At 44.8% G+C, this 24,051-nt stretch overlaps 1 protein-coding gene across 6 annotated transcripts in view; it reads left to right on the top strand.

Moving 5' to 3' along the window:
* Positions 1–24,051, top strand: part of LOC308580216 (uncharacterized protein) — a 161,792-nt gene that overhangs the window by 50,332 nt on the left and 87,409 nt on the right. The window contains exons 2-5 of one of the 6 annotated variants that reach the window (XM_081181594.1): positions 15,719–15,814; positions 17,709–17,839; positions 20,673–20,741; positions 23,954–24,026. In XM_081181594.1, the coding sequence (XP_081037720.1) occupies positions 15,719–15,814; positions 17,709–17,839; positions 20,673–20,741; positions 23,954–23,982 (325 nt within the window). In that variant the 3' untranslated portion in view covers positions 23,983–24,026. Of the gene's footprint in view, positions 1–12,768; positions 14,056–15,413; positions 15,815–16,110; positions 16,926–17,708; positions 17,840–20,672; positions 20,742–23,953; positions 24,027–24,051 lie in introns of those variants that run through there. The other 5 variants (XR_014004715.1, XR_014004716.1, XR_014004714.1 and 2 more) reach the window with 5 other exon arrangements.

Genomic DNA, 24,051 nt, shown 5'->3' with positions numbered 1-24,051 from the left:
TTTTTCCTAAATGGAAGGATGGTTTTCAGAAGCACTGCAAACCATGTAATGACACAATGGGCTAAGTGGATGGGTGGCTTCCAGGTAAAGGGGATTTGACCATATGCTGGGCTTGAGGGAAAGGAAACTGTATGGTGAAATCCTACCTGTTTAAATACAATTGAGAATTGCTGGTTATCGCTGGCGTCGATGCTTGAATTTTAGCCACGGGGTGCCAACTTGAATAAAATATCGGGGAGGGGACCACATAATCCATCACAGGACGTGTATCACACACACCATTTGAACAGCAGTGCCCAACGAAAGCTAAATGCTTTTATCTGATAAAAAGAATGCAAGTGTGTTTGTGTGAGGGAGAGACAGAGACTGAGAGAGAACACAGTGAGATCTGTGACAGCCCAGGTGAATTTATGAGGTGATCTGGCCAATATGCTGAGTCAGTGCAGGTAAGGGGCAGGTGGCAGGAGCTTTTGAGGCTAGGAAACTGGGTTACTGCAAGATTTATAGGGGAGGAGAGGTGGGCTGAGAGAATGAGGCACAATATGGACTCCTGCAGGTGTGCTGGGGGGGGGGGAATAGAAGAAGAAGCAACCAGCATACTGATAGGTGGAACATCCCTTCTCAACCCCAGGCACTGTGTATTACTTGACTGTTATACTCATTCAGGTTTATGTAATCCATCATAACTGCTGACTAAGGGCCCCAGCACGCTTTGCGTTGTGGTCACGTTTCGCCACCCACAGTTAGTGTGAGGAGCAGAACTTGCAAATGGTGGACGGAAGGGTGATTTCGGCCTGTAGGACCCACAGCACAGATCCCATCTGATCTGCAGTCTGTAGCCCAGCAATCTGCACTGCTAAATGAAGAATGCTCAAAGGAGCTGTCAGTACATCTGCTCACCCACTGGAATTTAACAACTTCTAGCTACAAAGGCTGGACTGCGAGAGGGGGAGGTGGGTGGGTGGGAACAGGACTTTAAAGCAAAATTTCTTCACTAGATTCTATTGTCATTCCAGGCAGACAATACCAAAAAGAAAAGAAAAAGAAGAAAAAGAAGATACCCCAAACTGGCTGCTCACTTTCAAGCTTACGGGACATTGACAGGTTAGTCTAAATCGGACATTCGTAAACAGAAATTTGCTCAGCTGGCAAAAGGGCAAGTTAGCTCAGTGGGAAAGTGCATGCTTTGCTTGCAAAACATTTCAGGTTCAGTCACCAGTAGGGCTGAGAACGACCCCTGTCTGAAGCTCCGGAGAGTCACTACCAGCCGGTATATTCTGTATACTAACCTGGCGCCTCCAGATATCTTGGAATCCAACTCCCATTGGTCCTAGCTGGCATGGCCAATGACTGAAGAGGATGGGAGCTGTAATCCAAAACAGCAGGATAGCAAAGGCTGGAGTGGACAACACTAAGCCAATGGTCTGACTCAGTTTAAGCTAGTAAGGCTGCAATCCTTACATCTTTCTATCCCTGGAGGTAAGTCCCATTGAGTTTCTTCTGAGTAGACATGTATTAGATTGCCCTGTATGGGGATAACTCTTCACCTGAGCTGAAACAGCACATTTATTCAGCTGGCAGGTCTACAGCTTCCACAGAAATCTGCAATTTTGCTATACAACCAGTATTAAAATACAAGGAATGTTAGGGATGCTGTACACACACACACACACACACACACACACACACACACACACACAACTTCAAATAACTAAATCCACTCATGCTTCTTTAGGGATTATTTCCCCTCAAATCATACCATACTGATCAGGTTGTATTCTTCTTCCAATAGTAAACTTTTATTTTTAAAAAAGTTGATTGCTTTCGGATGACTAACCATGCCAGATTTCATGCATTCTTACATGTGACTCTCTCAAGTCATCTTAATTAATAGAAGAATAAAGTCTTCTCTTGCTTTAAGCAGGACATTCCCCTTGGAATTGCTGAATATTTCTTATAAGTAGGAAGGGAGAAAAAAAAGAATACCACGCCAAGTATTTGCTTTTGAGTTTCAAATATTCAGGGAGGCTTCCCTAATGAGGTGTGGGCAGTTGTGTGGGAGAATAGCAAGCTCCTTCTTGACCCAGTTTCTGTGTGTGCATCTTCATTGGTCCAAGAGATGGAGTTCTCGCCTTTCCATCCCTCTCTAGTCCTGTGGTAGGTGACATGGTGGCATTCAGATGTTCTGGACTACAACTTGCACCATCCCTGACCATTGGGCATTCTGGCTGGGGCTGATGAGACTTGTAGTTTAACAATATCTGGAGAGTGTCATGTTGGCTGCCCCTGCTCTAGTCAATGCGATATGGGCAGCTGTATGTAGGACCAACCATCTTCATGATGGTACTTGGGTCTATGGTTGTTGTAGCTCTCTCTGAACTCCCTCAAGCACATTTAAAGCACACACTTTTCTCGGATGTACTTACTGTCATAGACCAATCGGATTGTAAAGTTGGAAGGGACCCTGAGGATTATCTAGTCCAATCCCCTGCAATGCAGGAATATGCAATTGTCCCATATGGGGATCGAACCTGCAACCTTGGCATTATCAGCACCACGCTCTAACCGACTGAGCTATCTAGCCATTCGAACTTTCTCAGGAGGAAACTCCATACAGAAAGGATTTCCTGGGGTGGAGGTAGCTTTGTTGCACATTAAGGACTGACAAATTTATTAATGTATAATCTGATGAAGTGGATTCTAGTCCATGGGCGCTTATGACATCCAATGCACTTTGAAATGTGTTGGGGGGGTTGTTTTCGTTCTTATTTTTATTATGCATTTTGTGTGTTTTATATTGTAATTTTATGCTGTGAAGTGCCATGAGTTCTACGGATGAAGGATGATAATAATAATAATAATAATAATAATAATAATAATAATAATAATAATATTGGGAGGAGGAGGAAGAAGAAGAAGATATAAATGTTGGTGTTGACCTTTAAAGCCCTAAATGGCCTCGGCCCAGTATACCTGAAGGAGCTTCTCCACCCCATCATTCTGCCTGGACACAGAGGTCCAGTGCCGAGGGCCTTCTAGTGGTTCCCTCACTGCGAGAAGCAAAGCTACAGGGAACCAGGCAGAGGGCCTTTTCAGTAGTGGCACCCACCCTGTGGAATGCCCTCCCATCAGATGTCAAACAGAGAAACAACTACCTGACATTTAGAAGACATCTGAAGGCAGCCCTGTTCAGGGAAGATTTTAATGTGTGACATTTTAATGTATTTTTAATCTTTGTTGGAAGCCGCCCAGAGTGGGTGGGGAAGCCCAGCCAGATGGGCGGGGTACAAATGGGAGGGTTGTGGCATGTTCACAGGCTGGTTCAAGATATTTTGCTGTCTGAGGCAAAGGAGAATGACACCTTCTCCTCATTCCATGTACAAAAGACCGGCCGGTGAATCTTACTTCAACACCAGAAAAGGAATACAGTGGTGCCTCGCAAGACGAAAAGAATCCGTTCCGCAAGTCTCTTCGTCTTGCGGTTTTTTCGTCTTGCGAAGCAAGCCCATTAGCGGCTTAGCGGCTTAGCGTTATTAGCGGCTTAGCGGGCTTAGCGGATCAGCTGTTAAGCGGCTTAGCGGCTTGGGAAAAAAGGGGGAGAAAAGGGAAAAAAACCCCGCAGGAACTCGCAAGACATTTTCGTCTTGCGAAGCAAGCCCATAGGAAATTCGTTTTGCGAAGCACCTCCAAAACGGAAAACTCTTTCGTCTAGCGGGTTTTCCGTCTTGCGAGGCACTAGAGCCCCCATCCGTCTTCCACTGCACTAGAGCCCCCATCCCCCCAGATAGACTGCGTGTGGCACATACAGCTCTGTGATCTTGTAGAGTGGAGTGGGTGGGGGGGCTCAGGAGTAACAGTCCCTGGAATTTGCTGTCTGGGGCAGTTGCCTCACTCTGCCTTATGGTAGGGCTGGTCCTGTAGGTCCAGATGCACCTGTAAAAACAGCTGGCTTCCTAAAAAAGACAACTGAGAAGGATGTCTGCTCTGAGTCTGAGTTTGACCTTCTGGGGAACCTCCGCTAACACTAGCTTGGAATTAGCACTGCCTGTGCGCCTGATGCTTTGCTCCCATACCTGCACATTTGCCAAGAATTTTACGAAATCATAAGCCACCAACATCTTCTCTTCCAAATGAAGCTGATTTGCTGAACTTCCCTTGGGGAGGGGAATATCATTTGACTCTCTTAAGTCCCCCCCCCCCCTTGGCATCAAGCGATGTAGCTCATAGATTCACATTTCCACTGCAGACGCACTCACTCACAAACAAGGCCAACTAGCTGGGGAAGGAGGGGTTTTTTTAAAAAAATAAAAATTAAAGGGGGTTAAATCAGTGGAAAGGAACACATGCTGCATGCAGACATAAATAATAGATTAAAGAAAGCGAATTCTGCAAAGCCTCAGGGAGCTTTTATACATCTGAAAACCTCGTTTCCTCAAGAAAAGTGAACTACAAATGATCTGCAAAAAATATATTCAACTTAGTAGGTTTAAAACACATGCCTTTTTGGGGGAGGGGGGAGACTAATGAGAGTTTCTGGCTAAAAAAGCAAAAGCCACAAGGGCTGTTTGCTTGGAATATTTATGCAACTCTCTTAAGGCTGGATCAGTAGTGATGCTAGCATAACAGTTTATCTCCATCAGTTGTAAAGAGCATCGCTTAACTCTATTCAGCTGTATCCCAAGCATCTTTGCTTAGAAGTAAGGCCCAGAAAGTTAGCAGAGAGCTTCACATTGCAGGTGTGGCTAAACTGATAACTCCTATCATCCCTGAGCATTGGCCATGCTGATGGGACTTCACCCTTGATTTAGGGGACTGGGATGGGTGGTACATATGATGCACCATATCTAGTTTGTGTAAAACCAAATGCTTCAGTTCTGAGGAACTTCCCTATGCTAGTTCTTTTGGTTTTACATAATTTCCTTTACAAATAATTGGCCTGGGACCAGAAGCTGATTTATATCTCCCTTTTTTCGCAGTTAAAAAAAACATGTGCAATGCCACCCATTGTGGACGCGCATTTAAAGGCAGACTTTCTCTGGCAATGGGACCGCATAAGATTTAACACATGACTCCCTCTGTGTACTGCTGCTTAGATTATCGCCATGCCTTTTAATTGCCAATACAACTAGAAACCTTCTCCGAGAAAAGACTATTTATGTATGTGACCACGGCTGCCCGGATGTTACTGGCCCAGAGTTGGAAAGGAGAAAAAGTCCCGACCAGAGAACAATGGCAGATGAAGTAGATGGACTATGCCGAAATGGCAAAAATGACCGGAAGAATGAGAAATCAGGAAGACCAAAATGTTAATAAAGAATGGGGATTTTTTTTATTATAATTTATCTTAAAAACCATTGTAAACAGTTAATTTTTTTAGTAGGATTGGAATAACACTTGTAGTTTGATGGTGAATTTTGGATAAAATGGATTTGTAAAAGACTTGGATTATTATAAAAGATGCAGGAGGAAACGATTAATAATAGGACCCACAAAGGGGAGAAGTCCAGGAGATTCTATGGAATCTTGTTTATGTTGTATGTTGGATATGTGATTGTAAAACTATAATTTGAAAAACCAAATAAATAAATTTTTAAAAATGAAGGAAGGAAGGAAGGAAGGAAGGAAGGAAGGAAGGAAGGAAGGAAGGAAGGAAGTATGAAACAATAAAATTATAAAGAAAAGAAAAGAAACCTGTTATGTACTGAAGTTTTCACCCTGGGCCAGCAGGGGGATACTGTAGATAGTTATGCAAATGAAGGATCGAAAGTGACGTTCAGTGATTGGCTAGTTACAGAAAATGGTTACTGTTGCATTCTAGTGGAGCTCTATATAAGCAGGCTGACTGAGCTCCTCAGTTCAGTTCTGTTCCAGCTTACAAATAAAGAGCTGCTTTGGAAGAATCGCTGTGTTGTCTGATACAGTATGTTCACCCACAACTTAACAAAACCTTTTCCAAGTTAACATCTCACACCATTATAAGCTTTGTTTTAGAGCTGTGGTTGCCAACCAGACCCAGGGCAGAGGCATATTTGGAATTGTGAGAGAGTGTCACTCACAAACTTTCAGCCTAACCAACCGGTCAGGGACCGGCTGGATGAGGAAGAGGGATGGGGGCTGCCCACACTAAAGCCCCCCCAAGGAAGGCACAGATGATGATGACTTAGATCCCAGATCCTGGTGGTGGGACACTGAAGAGCATTCTGCAGAAGGGACGAGCTGGGAGGTGTTAGAAGCAGGGGGCTTGAGCGATCAAGGGGGCGTGATCAGAAGGAGCGCCTTCCAGGGGTTAGCAAGGGTCAGCAAACTTTTTCAGCAGGGGGCCGGTCCACTGTCCCTCAGACCTTGTGGGGGGCCGGACTATATTTTGAAAAAAGAAGAACGAATTCCTGTGCCCCACAAATAACCCAGAGATGCATTTTAAATAAAAGCACACATTCTACTCATGTAAAAACATACTGATTCCCAGACCGTCCGAGGGCCGGATTGAGAAGGTGATTGGGCCGGATCCGGCCCCTGGGCCTTAGTTTGCCTACCCATGAGTTAGAGGCTGAAAGTCGCAGTGTGAGCAGTGTGAGCCCTAAGCTATAGCTTGTTTAGCTTATACGTAAATCTGGCACTGGTTAGAGCCCAACACTGGGGGAAAGATACCTGCATTGCAGGGGGTTGGACTAGACGACCCACGTGGTCCCTTCCAACTCTACAATTCAATGCCTATGTCTATTCCTATTCTACGCCTATTGCACAATGGTCAAAACCGAGGTTAGACTATGTCTAGTCCTTATTGAGGAGTCATTCTGATTTGTTTGCAGGGATGTTATACAATAATGCACATTCATCCTGATTTGCTTGTGTGGTGGTTATACACAGTGCTTTTTTTTCCTTCATGGAAAAAAATGTGTTGGTATTCACCATGAAGTTGTTATAGTAAGTGCCACACTTTTCACATTGGGGGGGGGGGCATGTCGAAACTGCGTACCCTTGAGTACCCCCAGGGGAAAAAAGCACTGGTTATACATCTTCCTGTTAGTAATTCATTCATCCCACACTTTTCTGTGAATTTCTCTGCTTTTCTTTTTTAGAAAAGAAAAGGGGAGGGGGGTTGGATTTGTAGTGACTAAGTGCCCTTAATATACTTTAATTACAGAAACCTAAATTTTTAGCATGTGTTTGAATTCCTATCGCAAAATACTGACGGTCTAGAGGCAACCACAGTTATTTTTTACCTCTGTTATATCCCTCTCATCTTGATGCTTTGAAGACCAGGTATATTTCCAAATTCTGCCTTCCTGAGTTTCCGCCCACTGTTAAGCAGGTAGGAATGTAGCAGAAGGTATTCCTGGGCAGGGGCAAAACTAGGCTTTAATTCATCCGGGTCAAAATCCAGTTTGGCAACCCCACTATGCACATATGTGTACACATACAAACACAGGCTGGGAGCCTCAATGGCGCCCCTCTGGAGGCTTCACCCAAGACAAAAAACCTGGCTAGTCCCACCATGCCCTGCATCTATGACATTGTCCTAGGCAACTGGTTTTGTTTGCTCCTGCAGCTACACATGATGTGGGATGCCGAGAGTCGTAGCAGGTCGGAGGAGAAATGCCCACTCCTAACTGAAGTGTGTGGCGCTGTGGGTTAAACCACAGAGCCTAGGACTTGCCGATCAGAAGGTCGGCGGTTCAAATCCCCGTGATGGGGTGAGCTCCTGTTGCTCGGTCCCTGCTCCTGCCAACCTAGTAGTTCGAAAGCACGTCAAAGTGCAAGTAGATAAATAGGTACCGCTCCGGCGGGAAGGTAAATGGCGTTTCCGTGTGCTGCTCTGGTTCGCTAGAAGCAGTTTAATCATGCTGGCCACATGCCCCGGAAGGTGTACGCCAGCTCCCTCGGCCAATAAAGCGAGATGAGCGCCACAACCCCAGAGTTGGCCACGACTGGACCTAATGGTCAGTGGTCCCAGGGGTGCCGACCGCACCGGGCGCAACATCTGGGGGGGCGCGAGTCCAGAGGGAAGGGACAAGTTCCTTCCTCCGCCGGGCTCCCCGCCGCCACCGCCAGCCTTGCGCCCTTGCGCGCGCGCCCCCCGCCGTCGCTGTGGCTGCGCTCCGCTCACTGCTCGCAGGAGGAGCAGCCGCTGCAGCAGCGCCGACGCCGCCACCGACGCCTGGCCGGGCACGGGCAGCCTCTTCACCCTGCTGCCGCCGCCATCCCCTCGGCCCAGCCACAGGCGGCGGCTGCTTCTGCCTCCATCCTCCTCCGGGCAAGCAGTGTTGTTTGCGCGGCAGCGCCAGCGGCAACTCGCAGGTTAGGGGTTGGGGGGGCGCAAATTACTTGCCTTGCCCCGGGTTAGGGGGCGCAAATTACTTGCATTGCCCCGGGTGCTGACAACTCACGCTACGCCGCTGAGTGGTCCCTTTACCTTTTAAAGTACAGAAGTAATTTCATATAAGAGATACGCAATTGAAGTGTGTACTGTACACATATTGCTTCCTGCAGGTCTGACGTGGGCCAGGCACTTCTAAGCCTGCCTTTGCTGCTAGATAATATCATGATGACAGAATAAAAAGGTTACTGCTTACGCAACAGAGATATTGGCTTGGTAGAATGTTTGACAGCAGGCAATTGGCAGTACTTGACTGACATTCCAAGTCTCATTAAGGAAGAACAATCCAGTGGCGTAGCGTGGGTTGTCAGCACCCGGGGCAAGGCAAGTAATTTGCGCCCCCTAACCCGTGGATTTGCGCCCCCTAACCCTAACCCCCAGATGTTGCGCCCAGTGCGGCCGGCCCCCCCCTGCACCCCCCACGCTACGCCACTGGAACAATCTACCTCCCAGGAAGGTGCCCCATATTTCCCTAGCAAGGCCCACCTCTTGCTCAGAGAACCCTGGGTCTCAGCCGAGACAGGAAAATGCAATGTCATGATATTACATAAAAATAATAGCACATCTTGTAGGTTAAGCACCGTCTCTTGGGATTTTGAAGACTCGTCCTCTGAGCTCAGCTTTAGGGAATTCTAGGCGCCAAATGCTGAGCAGGCAACCTTGTGGCAGAGGGAATGTTACACCCGAGGGCTCATTTATCATGCCCTGGAAAGCTTTGGGTGCCTACATATGACCTCAGGAAACAAGCAGATGCAAGCAGGACTGGCATGGCTTTGGGAACTGAGCCTTGAGGCTGTATTTAGCCTACAAAGAGGGTGTATATGTGTATGTTTTCCCATGCTCTCCTATGAAAATGCTTACAAGGTCATTGCTATTGCACCCATTTTATAGAAGGGAAGACTGAGGCTGAAAATAGCAACCTGGACATCGAAACCTGGTCTCCAAGTTCAAAATACAGCACTCTGCCAGTGATGTCACGATGAAAACCATCCAATAGGGGACCATCCTTTAAGCAGCCACAATCCATGCAGCATTCCCAACTGCAGACAGACACATTAGCTAGGTAGAGAAGCAAAATCACACAGCTCTCCCCACCAATACGTTCTTGATTTGAGTGCTGGGAGAATACGACAAGCTTGCCGCAGAAGCAATCCCTCGCATCTGGGATCCCCCTACAGCAAACAAGTATCATAACTGCTAAGTAATTGCACAGACAGGCGAAAGATCATCTGCAACCGCTCTTAATAGCTCTAGAATAGCGTTCTCTTTGCAAAGGATGCCTTCCTCTAAGCAAAAGCTCAGGGAGGCTCAGAACCAAGGCAGAGCTGTAACTATTGATCTGGCAGTAACTGGCTGACAGCGCAATGTCTCTTTAAGAGCGCACAGCTGTGAGGCTGTGCCAGCAGATATCCACCCATAGTAGCTTCCCTCCCATTTCAAGGGATGTGTTTGTATTCCTGCCTTGTTGCTGATACATAAATCTCATTGGCTTTGTTTTATGGTGCTAGGCAAGGATCTGCCGGCTGTCTTTATGTGGGTTGAACCTGAGGTGAATGAGTTGTCATTTCAGGAAGTTTGGTGGTTGCTGGCCAAGGGTCCCATTTCCAGTTACTCCAGATGCCCCAGAAGAAACTGGCAAGAGCTGGCTGAGCGAATTAGCAGGGATGTTATTAGTGGGTGGCCTGGCAGAGGTGGGGAGAGGGGAAGGCAAGTCCCAGTTTTTTTAGACCAAGCCCCACAGCTCTTTGTTTTTTACAAAGCAAAATAGCCAACAAAGGACCCCACCACTCCATACGAGAGCATCTTTCTGGGGGAAACTTCCAGGTGACCTGTTCATCACGATTTCTTTGCACAGAGATTAGCTGACATGGCTATTTAATGCACATCCATTCCATTTTGTTTGCAGGGATGTTAGATGCAGCAAGGCAAGTGTTACTTTCTAGCACATTTCCCCATCTCTTATCACAAAACCTCTGTGCAAGTCTTTCCCATCAATTGTAATTGTGCAACCTGAATTTCTTGGTATGTGATTGAATCCCACCCCAAAATAGCAGCAGGATGGAAACACCCTGAGATTGCATGGATAGCACCTTGTTTTGCTGTGTGTTTAATAAAAGCTTGCCAAGTGGAATTGAATATGTCCTTTTTTATCTGCACCTCTGGGGCCAATTTTTCCAGAAAAACTCCAGAAATTGGACTATAGCAGACCCCCAGAAAAGCTCCCTTTAATTACTTCTGGTGAAGCAACAAGTAGTCTGGCAGCCATTAAAAGAAAAGTAACAATGTTTTCCTGCTTGCTGTCTTTTTTAAAAAAAAAAATAAATTAAATTTTTATTCAGAATTTGTAAAGAACAAACAAATACAAAAATAAACACATTTACATAGATTATTATTCCCATTCCCCATACTATACAAACAAAAAGTAAACATAAAAATCATAAAAAAGAAAATCATAATATTTTAGGCTCAACCGAGCCTTTGACTTCCCTTCACCCTTTTGGTAAGTATCAAATAAATTCCATGATTGCGTATTTAATTTTTAAACTTATAGTTATTCGCTGATAGAGTTACTCTAGCCCCGCCAGTTCATCTTATAAATCCATTCCAATATATTTCCAAAATTTACTCCAATTTTTCTGGAATTTCTGATCGTCTTGGTCTCGTATTCTGCCTGTTAATCTATCAAGTTCGGCGTAGTTTATCATTTTGACCTGCCAGTCACTTATAGTAGGCATAGTTTCTATTTTACAATTTTGTGCCAGCATAATTCTTGCAGCTGTGGTGGCATAGAGAAATATTTTTTTATCTTCATTTTTTATTTCTTTGCCCATGATTCCCAGCAAGAAGGCCTCAGGTCTTTTGGGAAAGGTATATTTTAGTATTTTTTTGAGCTCATTGTATATTGCTTCCCAGAAAGCCTTCGCCTTGTTGCATAGCCACCACATATGGTAGAGGTCTCCCTCCACTTCACCACATTTCCAGCATGTCTTGTTCTTTAATCTATACATTTTGGCCAATTTCGCCGGCGTAAGATACCATCTGTACAGCATCTTCCAGACATTTTCTCTCAGAGTCGTACAGGCCGTGAACTTGATATTTCTATTCCACAATTCCAACCACTTTTCAAACTCAATGTTATAGCCAAAGTCAATTGCCCATTTAATCATTGCCTCTTTGACTTCCTCATCTTTTGTGTGCCATTCCAATAGTATGTCATATATTTTAGACAATGTTTTACTCTTACCTTCTACTATCTCTATGTTAAATTCTGACTTTTTGTCATCAAAACCCATTTTCCTTTTATCTTCTTTTAACAGATCATTCACCTGATGGTATTGTAACCAACCAGTGAATAGATCTTTTATTTCTTCATAAGGTTTAAGTTTGGGCCCTTGTTCTGTTTTTCTTACCAAATCTTCATAAGTGGCGTTCTTCCCCTCCATATTGGTTTTTTTTATTGTTAAGACCTCTACTGGTGAAATCCACCAGGGTGTCTTTCTTTCGAGAAGGTTCTTATTTCTCTCCCAGACCTGATATATTGGTCCCCTAAAAATATGGTTTAAAAAGGCCCTGTGGACTTTCACTTTCTCATACCAGAGATATGCATGCCACCCGTACCAATTATTGAAACCTTCCAGGTCCAATAAGTCTCTGTTCTCCAATTTTATCCAGTCTTTTAACCAGAGTAGGCACGCTGCTTCATAGTATAAGCTCAGGTCTGGGAGGGCAAAACCTCCTCTTTCCCTTTTGTCAGTCAATATTTTCATTTTAATCCTTGGTCTTTTCCCCTGCCAGATGTATTTCGCCAGGGTTCTCTGCCATTCTTTACATTGTTTTAAACCCTGCTTGCTGTCTTTATTCTTGCCACCCCAGAAGTTAAGGAGCACCATTGTGGGCACAGGGCACCGCTGGATGTGCTGAAAACCACAGTACGGGTATGAAAACCCACCCAAAAAACTTCAGCCTGGGCAGCAAAACAAATCTTTGGCAGCAAGTTAACTTTTCAGAAGCTGTCCTAAAGTTTCGTACCTCCATTTAAATTAGCCTATATTTAAACAAATACAGTGGTACCTCGGGTTACGTACTTAATTTGTTCCAGAGATCCGTTCTTAACCTGAAACTGTTCTTAACCTGAAGCTCCACTTTAGCTAAAGGGGCCTCCTGCTGCTGCCATGCCACCGCCGCACGATTTGTGTTCTCACCCTGAAGCAAAGTTCTTAACCCGAGGTACTATTTCTGGGTTAGTGGAGTCTGTGACCTGAAGCGTCTGTAACCGGAAGCGTCTGTAACCCGAGGTACCACTGTATGCATCATTGGACTATGCTGTGAGTCTTTTTGGTACCTAGCAGATCACGTCATGTTTAATGAACCCATCTCACAACAAAGTAGGCATCGGATTCCTTACTCTCAGGAAACATCTTTTCCATGCTGAGAATCCCTGCATTTTGCAAAGAATCTTGGGATGCATTCAAAGGCAACTTCTTAGTTCACCCTGGGTCCCTCCCTGCTCTCCAGCCTAGAAAGTGACAGACACTCCCCTGATGTTGCACATTGCAAAAGGAAGATCGGTCGCAGTGGAAAAGCTGCTTCAGGGAAGCTTGCCTGTCACTGCCGATCTAAACCGGCAAGGAACCCCATTATCCCTGGGAACACAGTTTGAAAGCCACTGCAATGGCACTAAAATATTGGCTTGGGGCGGGGGGTTACTCTGGGTGTATGGATTTCTCGCTGTCGAAACAATTATACCAGGAGCTGAGCGGTCTGAAGTTTTTTGCACATTCATGGCAGGGTGAAGCTAATGCGAGCTGACTTTGCCATGCCGTTGTTTCTCAACACATCTCCAGTTAGCGAGTTGATGTGCCCTCACTAAAGCTACTCCACATCATCCTACTGAACAGATGCACTCATCTGCAGCATGTGCATGTTTTGAACTGGGATTCAGAGGTAAAAAGGGACACTTTGTACCTCCTAATCGATGCCACCTGGAAGCGTCTTTTCACCCACCCATAAGAAATGCAAGAAGAACCTTCATCTAATCCAGCATCTTTTATGGGATGTTAGCATCCATTGAATTATGGTGCTGGAGGAGACTCTTGAGAGTCCCATGGACTGCAAGAAGATCAAACCTATCCATTCTGAAGGAAATCAGCCCTGAGTGCTCACTGGAAGGACAGATTGTGAAGCTGAGGCTCCAATACTTTGGCCACCTCATGAGAAGAGAAGACTCCCTGGAAAAAACCCTGATGTTGAGAAAGATGGAGGGCACAAGGAGAAGGGGACGACAGAGGATGGGATGGTTGGATAGTGTCTTCGAAGCTACCAGCATGAGTTTGACCAAACTGCGGGAGGCAGTGGAGGACAGAGGTGCCTGGCGTGCTCTGGTCCATGGGGTCATGAAGAGTCGGACACGACTAAATGACTAAACAACAACAAGCATCCAAAATGCATATGTAAAGTGTTAATTGCAAGAGTTGTAGGACATACACCCTGTGACAGTTATGGCAGTTGGTACAGTTATGGCAGTTGAACAGTCTTAACAGTTAGAGCGGCAGGTATAAACTGTTATGCTGTTGTCTGCCCCAGAGTTAGTTAGTCTGTAGCTATGTGTAAGGTGTCTTAGCAATTTAGGAAACACCCACCTGCATTGTATATTTAATTTGCAACTGCAAGTATACCAAGTAAAAGTTATATGCTCTTTTAAACGTTTTTTTAATGTGTCTTCCGTAGTTTTTTATAGCAGGGGTAAAGAGAACCAATTAAAGGGTCAAACGACCCAGGGCTGTCTTCCGCATACTCCGCATATGGGAACTAGAGTTTAATTCCCATAGTGGCTCACCAGATGTTTCTGGGATGTTACTCAGCAGGGCAGGAAAGCAACACTTTTTCCTGTTACTCCCTTAGTAACTGGTACTCAGATGCCACTCATTTTTATAAAAAAATGAAAATATTTTTATTTATACTTTCCATGTTTACACATTTCACTGGTTTTACAATCATTTTAACATTTCAAAACCTGACTTCCTTCCCCCCTCTTTCTGCAGTTCATTAAATTTATTTGTAATACCTTCTGCATATCCAAATTGACTTAATTTGCTCATTTATTCATCTACTTTAAATATATAGTGTTATAAAACTGCAGGTTATCACAATAATCCTGCCAATGTTCTTATCTGTTTACAATTTATCTGCAAATATTCAATAAACCATTTCCATTCTTTTATAAAAAGTTTGTTATCTTGATTTCTTATTCTTCCAGTAAGTTTTGCCATTTCTGCATATTCCATAAGTTTTTGTACCCATTCTTCCTTTGCTGGGACTTCTGCTTCTTTCCATTTGGGGGCAAGTAACATTCTTGCCACTGTAGCCACATAAATGAATAAGTTTCTATACAGTTTAGGTAGTTCTGTCCCTATAATTCCCAAAAGAAAAGCTCCCAGTCCCAGATGACACTCATGGCCAGCATGATTAGTAGCCATTGAGAGAATTGTCCATGTTTTTGGCAACACTTCATGCTACGTCAGTGACCATCGCCACATCTCGTAGCTGTGTTCCATAAGTTAGTCATCTGTCGTGTGCAAAAGCACTTCCTTTTGTCAGTTCTCTTGGCTCCCCTGCCCACTGGTGTAGCGTGGGGGGGTTCAGGGGGGGCCGGCCGCACCGGGCGCAACATCTGGGGGTTAGGGTTAGGGGGTGCAAATCCACGGGTTAGGGGGCGCAAATCCACGGGTTAGGGGGCGCAAATTACTTGCCTTGCCCCGGGTGCTGACAACCCACGCTACGCCACTGCCCCTGCCTATCGTGGGATGATCCTGGATTCTAGCATTATGAGAAATGATGGGAGGTGAAGAGGTCTACCCCCTTTCTCCTCAGTATGTGAATGTACAATCTACACTTTCATAAAAATAGAGCAAGAAGAAGAAGATGAAGAAGAGCTTGGATTTGATACCCGCTTTATACCTGAAGGAGTCTCAAAGCGGCTAACGTTCTCCTTTCCCTTCCTTCCCCACAACAAACACTCTGTGAGGTGAGTGGGGCTGAGAGACTTCAAGAAGTGTGACTAGCCCAAGGTCACCCAGCAGCTGCCTGTGGAGGAGCGGAGACGCGAACCCGGTTCACCAGATTACGAGTCCACCACTCTTAACCACTACACCACACTGGCTCTCAAGAGAGCACGACCCAAGGTTCAGACATCACCGAAATCCGAGGGTAAACCAATTCTGCGAGGTAGTAAGCTGCCACCACTCCTGACGTCTGTCCGCCCATCCTGAGGTCTCAGGTCAAAGTCTAGACATCCCTAAGATCCCAATGAACAACAGCTAAAGTTGCACTCTCTGCTTTCAGGGGGCGTTCAAATTACACGGCAGATGTGACCAAAGAGATTGAAGAAACTGGTTTAGAATCAAGGCTTAACCCAAACAAGTCCACCAAAACGAAGAGGTAGATATTACATTACTGTAATAAACCCGTTGTCTTCTGCATTTTCCCCTGCCCCCTACCTCCCAGTTCCAAGGCCGAGAAGAAAAGTTGAGCGATGTATGCCTAAGTACACATGGGAGGCTGAAATGCTTCCTTGATTTATGGAGGACCAGGCGACAGGTTCTTTAAAAACCCTGCTCTAAGCATTCCTGCCCTCTCAGAAAGCAGAATCACCAATCAATCTCATTTTGTCCTGGCAATCAACTGTAATTCTTCATCCTCTCCAGCCTGGAAGATCACCTCTCCTTCTGTTTCAGGGATTTGGTCTATGGTTCTTCAGGCACTGCTGGACTACAAATCCCATCAGCCTCAGCGAGCATGGCCAATGACCAGAGATGGTGGGAGCCGTAGTTTGGCAACATCTGGAGGGCCACAGTTTCCTTAACCTTGTTGTGCACCCAAACCTAGCTTCCAAACTCAAGAACTGTGCACAGAGCACTATCTAGTGGTGAAGTCTTGTGAATGCCTCCATTTCTCCAAACTCTATTAAATCAATTTGACTTTTCTTTTTTTAAGCCATCATTTCAAAGACAAAACTTTGCTTTATTGACTTCTGTACAGGTTAGGAACACAGGTAAAAACCTTTCTCCTGTAGAAATGACACCAAATTTGCTTGTAACTCACATTGTACCCCTTTATCACTGCAATTTAACTGGCCCTCTCTTTTTATTGTATATGCTGTGGTTTCGTAAAAATAAAATAAAATGCTTACGTTTATCTCCTGCCTTTTTCCCCACTAGAGAACCTAAACCTTGCAGTGGTTCTCAACCTGTGGGTCCCCAGATGTTGTTGGACTACAACTCCCATCATCCCTGAGCTCTGGCCTTGCTAGCTAGGGGTGATGGGAGTTGTAGTTCAACATCTGGGGACCCACAGGTTGAGAAAGTCTGAAAGGCATCATGCATGTGTTTCCTAGGCAGTATCACATCCAGACACTGACCAGCCCCAGCCTCATGGGTCTTCAAACCATACCCTGTGGGTTTTTTTAAATAAAAAACATAGAGTTTATTTTATTTCCCATTGCTATTAACTACTGTCGCTGTGGGTTAAACCACAGAGCCTAGGACTTGCCGATCACCCCGCGACGGGGTGAGCGCCTGTTGCTCAGTCCCTGCTCCTGCCAACCTAGCAGTTCGAAAGCACATCAAAGTGCAAGTAGATAAATAGGTACCACTCTGGCGGGAAGGTAAATGGCGTTTCCGTGCACTGCTCTGGTTCGCCAGAAGCAGCTTAGTCATGCTGGCCACATGACCCGGAAGCTGTACGCCGGCTCCCTCGGCCAATAAAGCGAGATGAGGGCCGCAACCCCAGAGTCGGCTACGACTGGACCAAATGGTCAGGGGTCCCTTTACCTTTACTGTCGAAAAGGGGCAGCATTGAAACGCAAATGTTTCTTTATTTATGGCACTGGTTTTAGCATTTGCATTGCCTGTTATTCCATTCTTAGGTGCTTAACTCTTTAGATCAAATCTTCCACTCCTTATTTGAGGGTCGAGCTATAGTCTTACTGCAGAAAGCTGCCACATTAGCCTGCCCAAGGAAAAGGTGAAATACAATCGATCAGCAGCTGCTAGGAGGACCCAGAGTCATTATGGTTCTGGGAACACAAAGGATGAAGTCAGCATTCTGGGAAACTGCTAATGAACCAAAAGCACAGAGAACCTTCTGAGTAATCACCAAACAAATGTAAACAGACCTACATACTAAAGAGACATGTGCAGCGTCCGCCTAAGGTGGAGCTCCTGTGGAAAGAGAAGGGCATTATGGGATAAGGAGTCCTATTCTCTTCCAAAGTTTCTCATTTATTGCTTCTAATGAGAAATCAGGCTGAGTCACCTTTTCTTTTTCCTGCCAGCTTTCTTTCTGATGGGAAGTGGGCAGTCACCACTGGAGACTGTCCAGGATGCTACCAGTCAAGTGTTTTAGGTGGAGAGGCTGCTTTTAGTGGACAAATCTCTGGGTTTATGGTGGCGGCACAGCAAAATGGTGAGAAGGGCGGGCGTGTGTGCATTCGCACGACTGCACACACAAGCCCTGAACCCGAATCCTATCCATCGAAATCCTGATGATTAGAACATGTGAATTAAGAGTACAATTCTTTGGAGACAGGTGGGAATAAATCTCAAACTCAGGGGGATCTGTTTCTGAATAAATATGCATTGGAGCAGGCTGCATTAAAATAAAATTGTGACCCTCTCCCCCACTTTCCTAAGAACAGACCTACATTTAAAAACTACAATAGCCATCCCATAGGCTGGGCAATATCTGGTTTTCCACATCACAATATATCAACAGCTAAACATCATGATAAGGGATGCGGGTGGTGCTGTGGGTTAAACCACAGAGCCTAGGACTTGCCGATCAGAAGGTTTGCGGTTCGAATCCCCGCAACGGGGTGAGCTTTCATTGCTCGGTCCCTGTTCCTGCCAACCTAGCAGTTCGACAGCACGTCAAAGTGCAAGTAGATAAATAGGTAACACTCCAGCGGGAAGGTAAACGGCGTTTCCGTGCGCTGCTCTGGTTTGCCAGAAGCGGCTTAGTCATGCTGGCCACATGACCCAGAAGCTGTATGTCGGCTCCCTCGGCCAATAAAGTGAGATGAGCGCCACAACCCCAGAGTCGGTCACGACTGGACCTAATGGTCAGGGGTCCCTTTACCTTTACCTTTAAACATCACGATATACCGATATATCATGATGCCTGAAATAAGGATGGAACTATGTACAGCGGTACCTCCGTTGCGAAAGGGATCTGTTCTGGAGCTCTAATTCCTGACTTATTTATAGTGCGTGTGTAGATTCACCCAGAGATTCCTATGAAGTGGAGCACTTATTTTTAATCTTAGCATCGCAGAGTTGGAAGGGACCATCAAGACCTTACAATGCAGGAATATTTTGCTCAATGTGGGGCTCAAACCCATTAAGAGTCTCATGCTCTACCATCTGAGCTTTAAAACACATTAATATCCCAATTTTCCGGTGTGTATAAAGCAGCCCAAAGTAGCTTACAACTAAAAAAGAGTTAACACAGCAGGGATAACCATTTTTTTAAAAAATGAAGGAAAAGACCAAAAGATAAATCAATCATCATACATGTCATAAGCCTGCTGAAATAAAGAAAAAGCTTTTTCAGGGGTCACATCTGCAAAATAAAGCAAATAAAAATGCAATCTGCTTTCCCTGGACTGAACAGCCCCTCAACTCACCAGGTTCTCAGAAGATTCTTACTTGAGTTGCAGCTTTTTGTTTGCCTTTCTTTTTATTGTGTTGAGCACGATCTTGAACTGAATGAGATTCTGGATGTTCACCTGCTGATATAAATGTCCCGTGTCAATCATGAGCACCGCGCAGGAGGCCACAGGAAGAAATGACTACCCTAGATGGGGCTGTGACTTTTCTCACTACCACAATGCCAAGTTTTGTGCCTTGATATTTGCAAGCTGGTTAACCCTATGCTCCCCAATGAACAAACAGGTAAGATATGCATCTTGCATATTATATGCAACAGCCCATGCAAACGGTTCTTTTAAAGAAAGCCTGGGAAGAAATGCCTTCCCATACAGTGGTACCTCAGGTTAAGTACTTAATTCGTTCCGGAGGTCTGTACTTAACCTGAAACTGTTCTTAACCTGAAGCACCACTTTAGCTAATGGGGCCTCCTGCTGCTGCTGCGCTGCCGGAGCGTGATTTCTGTTCTCATCCTGAAGCAAAGTTCTTAACCTGAGGTAATATTTCTGGATTAGCGGAGTCTGTAACCTGAAGCGTATGTAACCTGAAGCGTATGTAACCCGAGGTACCACTGTACTAGCAAAATGTGCAATGGTCCATAATAATGGTCCTAGGTCCAATTTCCTGGCATTTTCAGTTCAAAGAATCAGGGAGCAGGTGATGGGAAAGATCTGAGCCTGAAACCAGGGATAGCTGCTGTAATGATTTCTGGCAGGCAAGCAAGCCCGATAAGAAGTAAAGACTCTCCAGCAGTTTTATGTATGTTTATTTACAAGACACATCCAGAGCACGACTTCTCGCCTGCTCGAATTTACAATAGTTGGTCAGTCTGAATTTTCGCCCCTCCCACAGCAGAAAGGATGCCAAACTCCTCCCTTTCCCCTCTTGCCCTTCCGTTGCCATCTGATCTTATCCAGACACCTACAACAGGGACTGAGAGGCTGACCTCCCCCCTCCCCACTTTCACTTGACACAGACTCAGACCTCTGCTTATCTGCTGATTGCCTAGCAATGTTCTGGCTGCCTTCCAACTCTTCCTCTTCTTGAGAGCTAACAGAGTTTTCCCTGGGAAGGGAGGTTGAACTGCTCTTTTTTGACTCTGTCAGCCAGGTAAAATATGGGGGTGGGGGGCAGGTAAGCCCTGCCCTGCATAATCAATCACATGATGTAGTGCATGCACACCATTTGAATGGCGGTGCCCATCAACTTGGGGGGCGGCAGCAGCGGCTCTCTCAAATATTTTATTGAGAGAGCTGAAGGGACCTCGGTCCCTAGGAGTTGGCTCCTATGCCTAATCCATACTTTCTGAAACCGTATGAAATCCACTATCTTTTGAAATTTGAACACCTTCCAATTTTCCAGTGCAACTCTCCAGCCACGTACTGCAATGTGTACAAAAATGCAAATACTGGGGTGAAGTGTGCCTAGAAATGCATATATTAGTCAAACTAACAAATAACAAAATGCATTATATAGGGGGAAATGGCTTCTCAGACGTGTGTATTAGGGAAAATGCATACTACATGCATATATTAGGGTAAATCCACACTAACCTGCCTATGAATTTTCATAAGGACTTTTTTTTTTTTAAGGGAAAGTGATGTGGAACTCTGAAGACTGGAAAAATGAAAAAGAGAAAGAAGCCAAAATTGACACTTTTGGTAATTCCTACTGAAGACATCCTCTGCTCATTAAGCAGAATCTTTGGTATAAAATATGTATAACAAATGGTTTTTGGATCTAGTTCTTTAAAATATTCCTCAGTGGTTTTCTGCTATTAGATCCAACTGCTTTTAAGTGGAAGTCTGTCTCTGTGACTTGAAAAGTAGCTTCTTTTGCACGTTTTGCAGATTTAACCTGCTGGGAATTTCTGTACACACAGGATAATTTGGAGATAATTTGCTGTGATTTGGGCATCACATTTTTTATTCTTTATGGTGCAGATGCATATCATGTAGTTTTTTTAAAAACGTCATCAGATTATGTAAATGTTAAGTTTTATTTGTTTTTATTTTCCCTTGGAAATGTACAGTGGCAGTTTGGGTTGACAGTCACATTTACTGCTCTAAATTGTCATAGCAGGTTGACTCCACAATAAAGTTTTGTTTGACTAATACACATAGCAAGCGCCTCAGAGAGAAGCCCCCCATGTGCCTGGGCAACTGGAACACAAACATATGTGGAACATTAACAGTCCTTTTTTTCTAAAAAAATATGTTTAGGGGTACTCTCATTTTCCTACTCATATTGAAATACTGCCCCTCATTGAGGCTAAACTTAGATTCACAAAATGTTTAGGGGTATGCGTACCCCTGCATCCCCCCAGAAAAAAATCACTGGACACTAATAATTTCAAAGAACACAGTTTACTGTAGAACCAAACCCAGAGCATGCTCTGGTGTGCTCCAACTATCTTTTCTGAATTTTATTCTGTTTCTCTATTCCTTGAGACACATTGCCATCTAGTGGCAATCACGGGGGGGGGGGGGGTTGTACAATAGTGAGCGAGAGTAGGCAAGTAAATATTTGAATTTCCATGGCAAAACTAACCACTTCTCCATCACTATGAGGGGTCCCTGCTGTCACAATTTATAGTGTGGGCTGATGCTACAATCATCATACATTACAAAGAAGTAAGCCCCACTGAATTCTATAGGGATTGCTGCCTTATAAGGTTGTACACAGGATTGAAGCTTGAATTGCTTAGTCTTAAGGTGCCACGCAAGATTGTTAACAAAGGCCCCATGAATTTCCGGAGCTTTGGGAAAAGATTTTTTCTTCCCACAGCTTCCCTTCTGTGTCTTGTTTGCAGAATGTGGAATAAGGTGAAGGAATCTATCTCCAATTCTGATGGGAGGTGTGAATTGCAGGATAAAATTGGTGTGCAAGGAAATTATTTGTTTGTTTGTATTATTATTATTATTATTATTATTATTATTATTATTATTATTATTAATATGTATTATTATTAAAATTATTTCTAGCTTGCTCTTCACTGAATATTTTCAGTCTCAGAGCAGGGAAGGTAAAGGTAAAGGTACCCCTGACCGTTAGGTCCAGTCACAGACGACTCTGGGGTTGCGCGTTCATCTTGCTTTATAGGCCGAGGTAGCCGGCGTTTGTCCGCAGACAGCTTCCGCGTCATGTGGCCAGCATGACTCTGGTGAAACCAGAGCAGCGCACGGAAATGCTGTTTACCTTCCTGCTGGAATGGTACCTATTTATCTACTTGCATTTTGACGTGCTTTCAAACTGCTAGGTGGGCAGGAGCAGGGACCGAACAACGGGAGCTCACCCCGTCGTGGGGATTCGAACCGCCGACCTTCTGATTTGCAAGCCCTAGGCTCTGTGGTTTAGACCACAGCGCCACCCGCGTCTCCAGAGCAGGGAACAAAATAATAAAAATAAGCAGAGGGAAAAAGAAAAGTATAAAACAGTGACAAAATCATATAAACAGGTCCAGGAAACAACGAAATGACAACTCTGTCATAAAGTAAACAAGTAAATATAGAATGTAAAATAAAATAAAAAATCAAGATTTTCCCATTTAAGGAAACACTTAGGTAGAAACCAACGTAAGACATTTACACAGATGAAACCATCAATGGCCTTAGCAACCGTTCCCACCCTGGTTTTCCCTTAAGGCAGCCCACTCACTTGATGTCAGGGACTGGCGGCTGTGATAAGTGTGTGCCGGAGGCAAGGGGGCTGGAGACTGACTTGAGAGCCAGAACCAGAGATTTGTGGGCTTCAGTGCCACCCCAGAGGCAGGAGCCAGGGCAAGAGGAGAGGTCAGAGCTGTCAGGGATGGGGGCACAGGACATGTCAGAGAAGCTGGAAGAGTCTGATCAGGTCAGAGGAGGGTTGGGAGAAGCTAATGGGGGGGGGGGAGCTCCCAAGGCAACCTGCCATTGACTTTCAATTCTGCTCTACAGCGCCGTCTGGTGTCACATTTTTATAGCACATTTTAAAAGTTATAAATTGACCTGTGTAGCTGAGTCTTGGGTTGCGCCAGCCATAATGAAACATTAAACATTAAAAATAACTTCTCTATACAGGGCTGCCTTCAGATGTCTTCTAAAGGTTGTATAGTTACATACCTTGTTGGCTTGTGAGTTGCTCAACTCCATACCCTCCAACATTTATCCGATGAAAATAGGGACGTCCTTAGGAAAAGCAGGACATTCCGGGATCAGATAAGAAACAGGGATGGCTTCTGTAAATCCGGGACTGTCCCTGGAAAAATAGGGACACTTGGAGGCTCTGTTATTTTCCCTGTGTCATTTACTCTATTGGATTTGAAGCACCTGAAGAGGGAGGGGAAAACCATCATTTTTTTTCTGCAGGGGTCACCATGGTTGTTTCTGCTGGACACAAATACAGGTGATTTCAAAAGGAACATAGGAAGCTGCCTGATACCTGATCTGACCATTGTTCCAACTAGCTGAGCCTCAGCACGGACTGGCAATGTTTCTCCGTGGTATCAGTCAGGGAGACTTTCCCAGTCCTACCAGGAGATACCAGGAATTGAACTTGGGGCATTCTTCCTGCAAAGCAGAACCAGGACCATACAGCAAAAGGCTTTGCAGATGGGAAGGAAGCACTGTCAACAAGAAGGCTCAAGTCAAATAGCAACGATCGCCATTTGATAGGCATGTGAGAGAAGAGAGCCAGAAATTACAAATCTGGCACAAGCCATAAAAATATATAATAATGATGTCAATATGTAGAAACTGGAAAGACCGTAGATGGAAGCTCATTAGCCTCCCTCAATCCATCAGGTTAATGAAGAACATGGTCCATAAAATATGCAGCTAATAGAATTATTTTTCACAATGCAAATTAATTGCTGTAATTCTTCATCTGTCTCTAGAAACAGGCCAACGAGTTGTTATGGATTAGTAAGCAAACCCATCCGAGTTCAGTCCTTTCGAAAGCATCCCTCGGTAAGTCCTTTCCACTGACAGCTAT

The sequence above is a fragment of the Podarcis bocagei genome, assembly GCF_964188305.1.
Source record: "Podarcis bocagei genome assembly, chromosome: 2".
NCBI classification, from domain to species: Eukaryota; Metazoa; Chordata; class Lepidosauria; order Squamata; family Lacertidae; genus Podarcis; species Podarcis bocagei.
The sequence above is the reverse complement of the archived record's forward strand: the minus strand, read 5'-3'. Positions and strand labels throughout refer to the sequence as shown.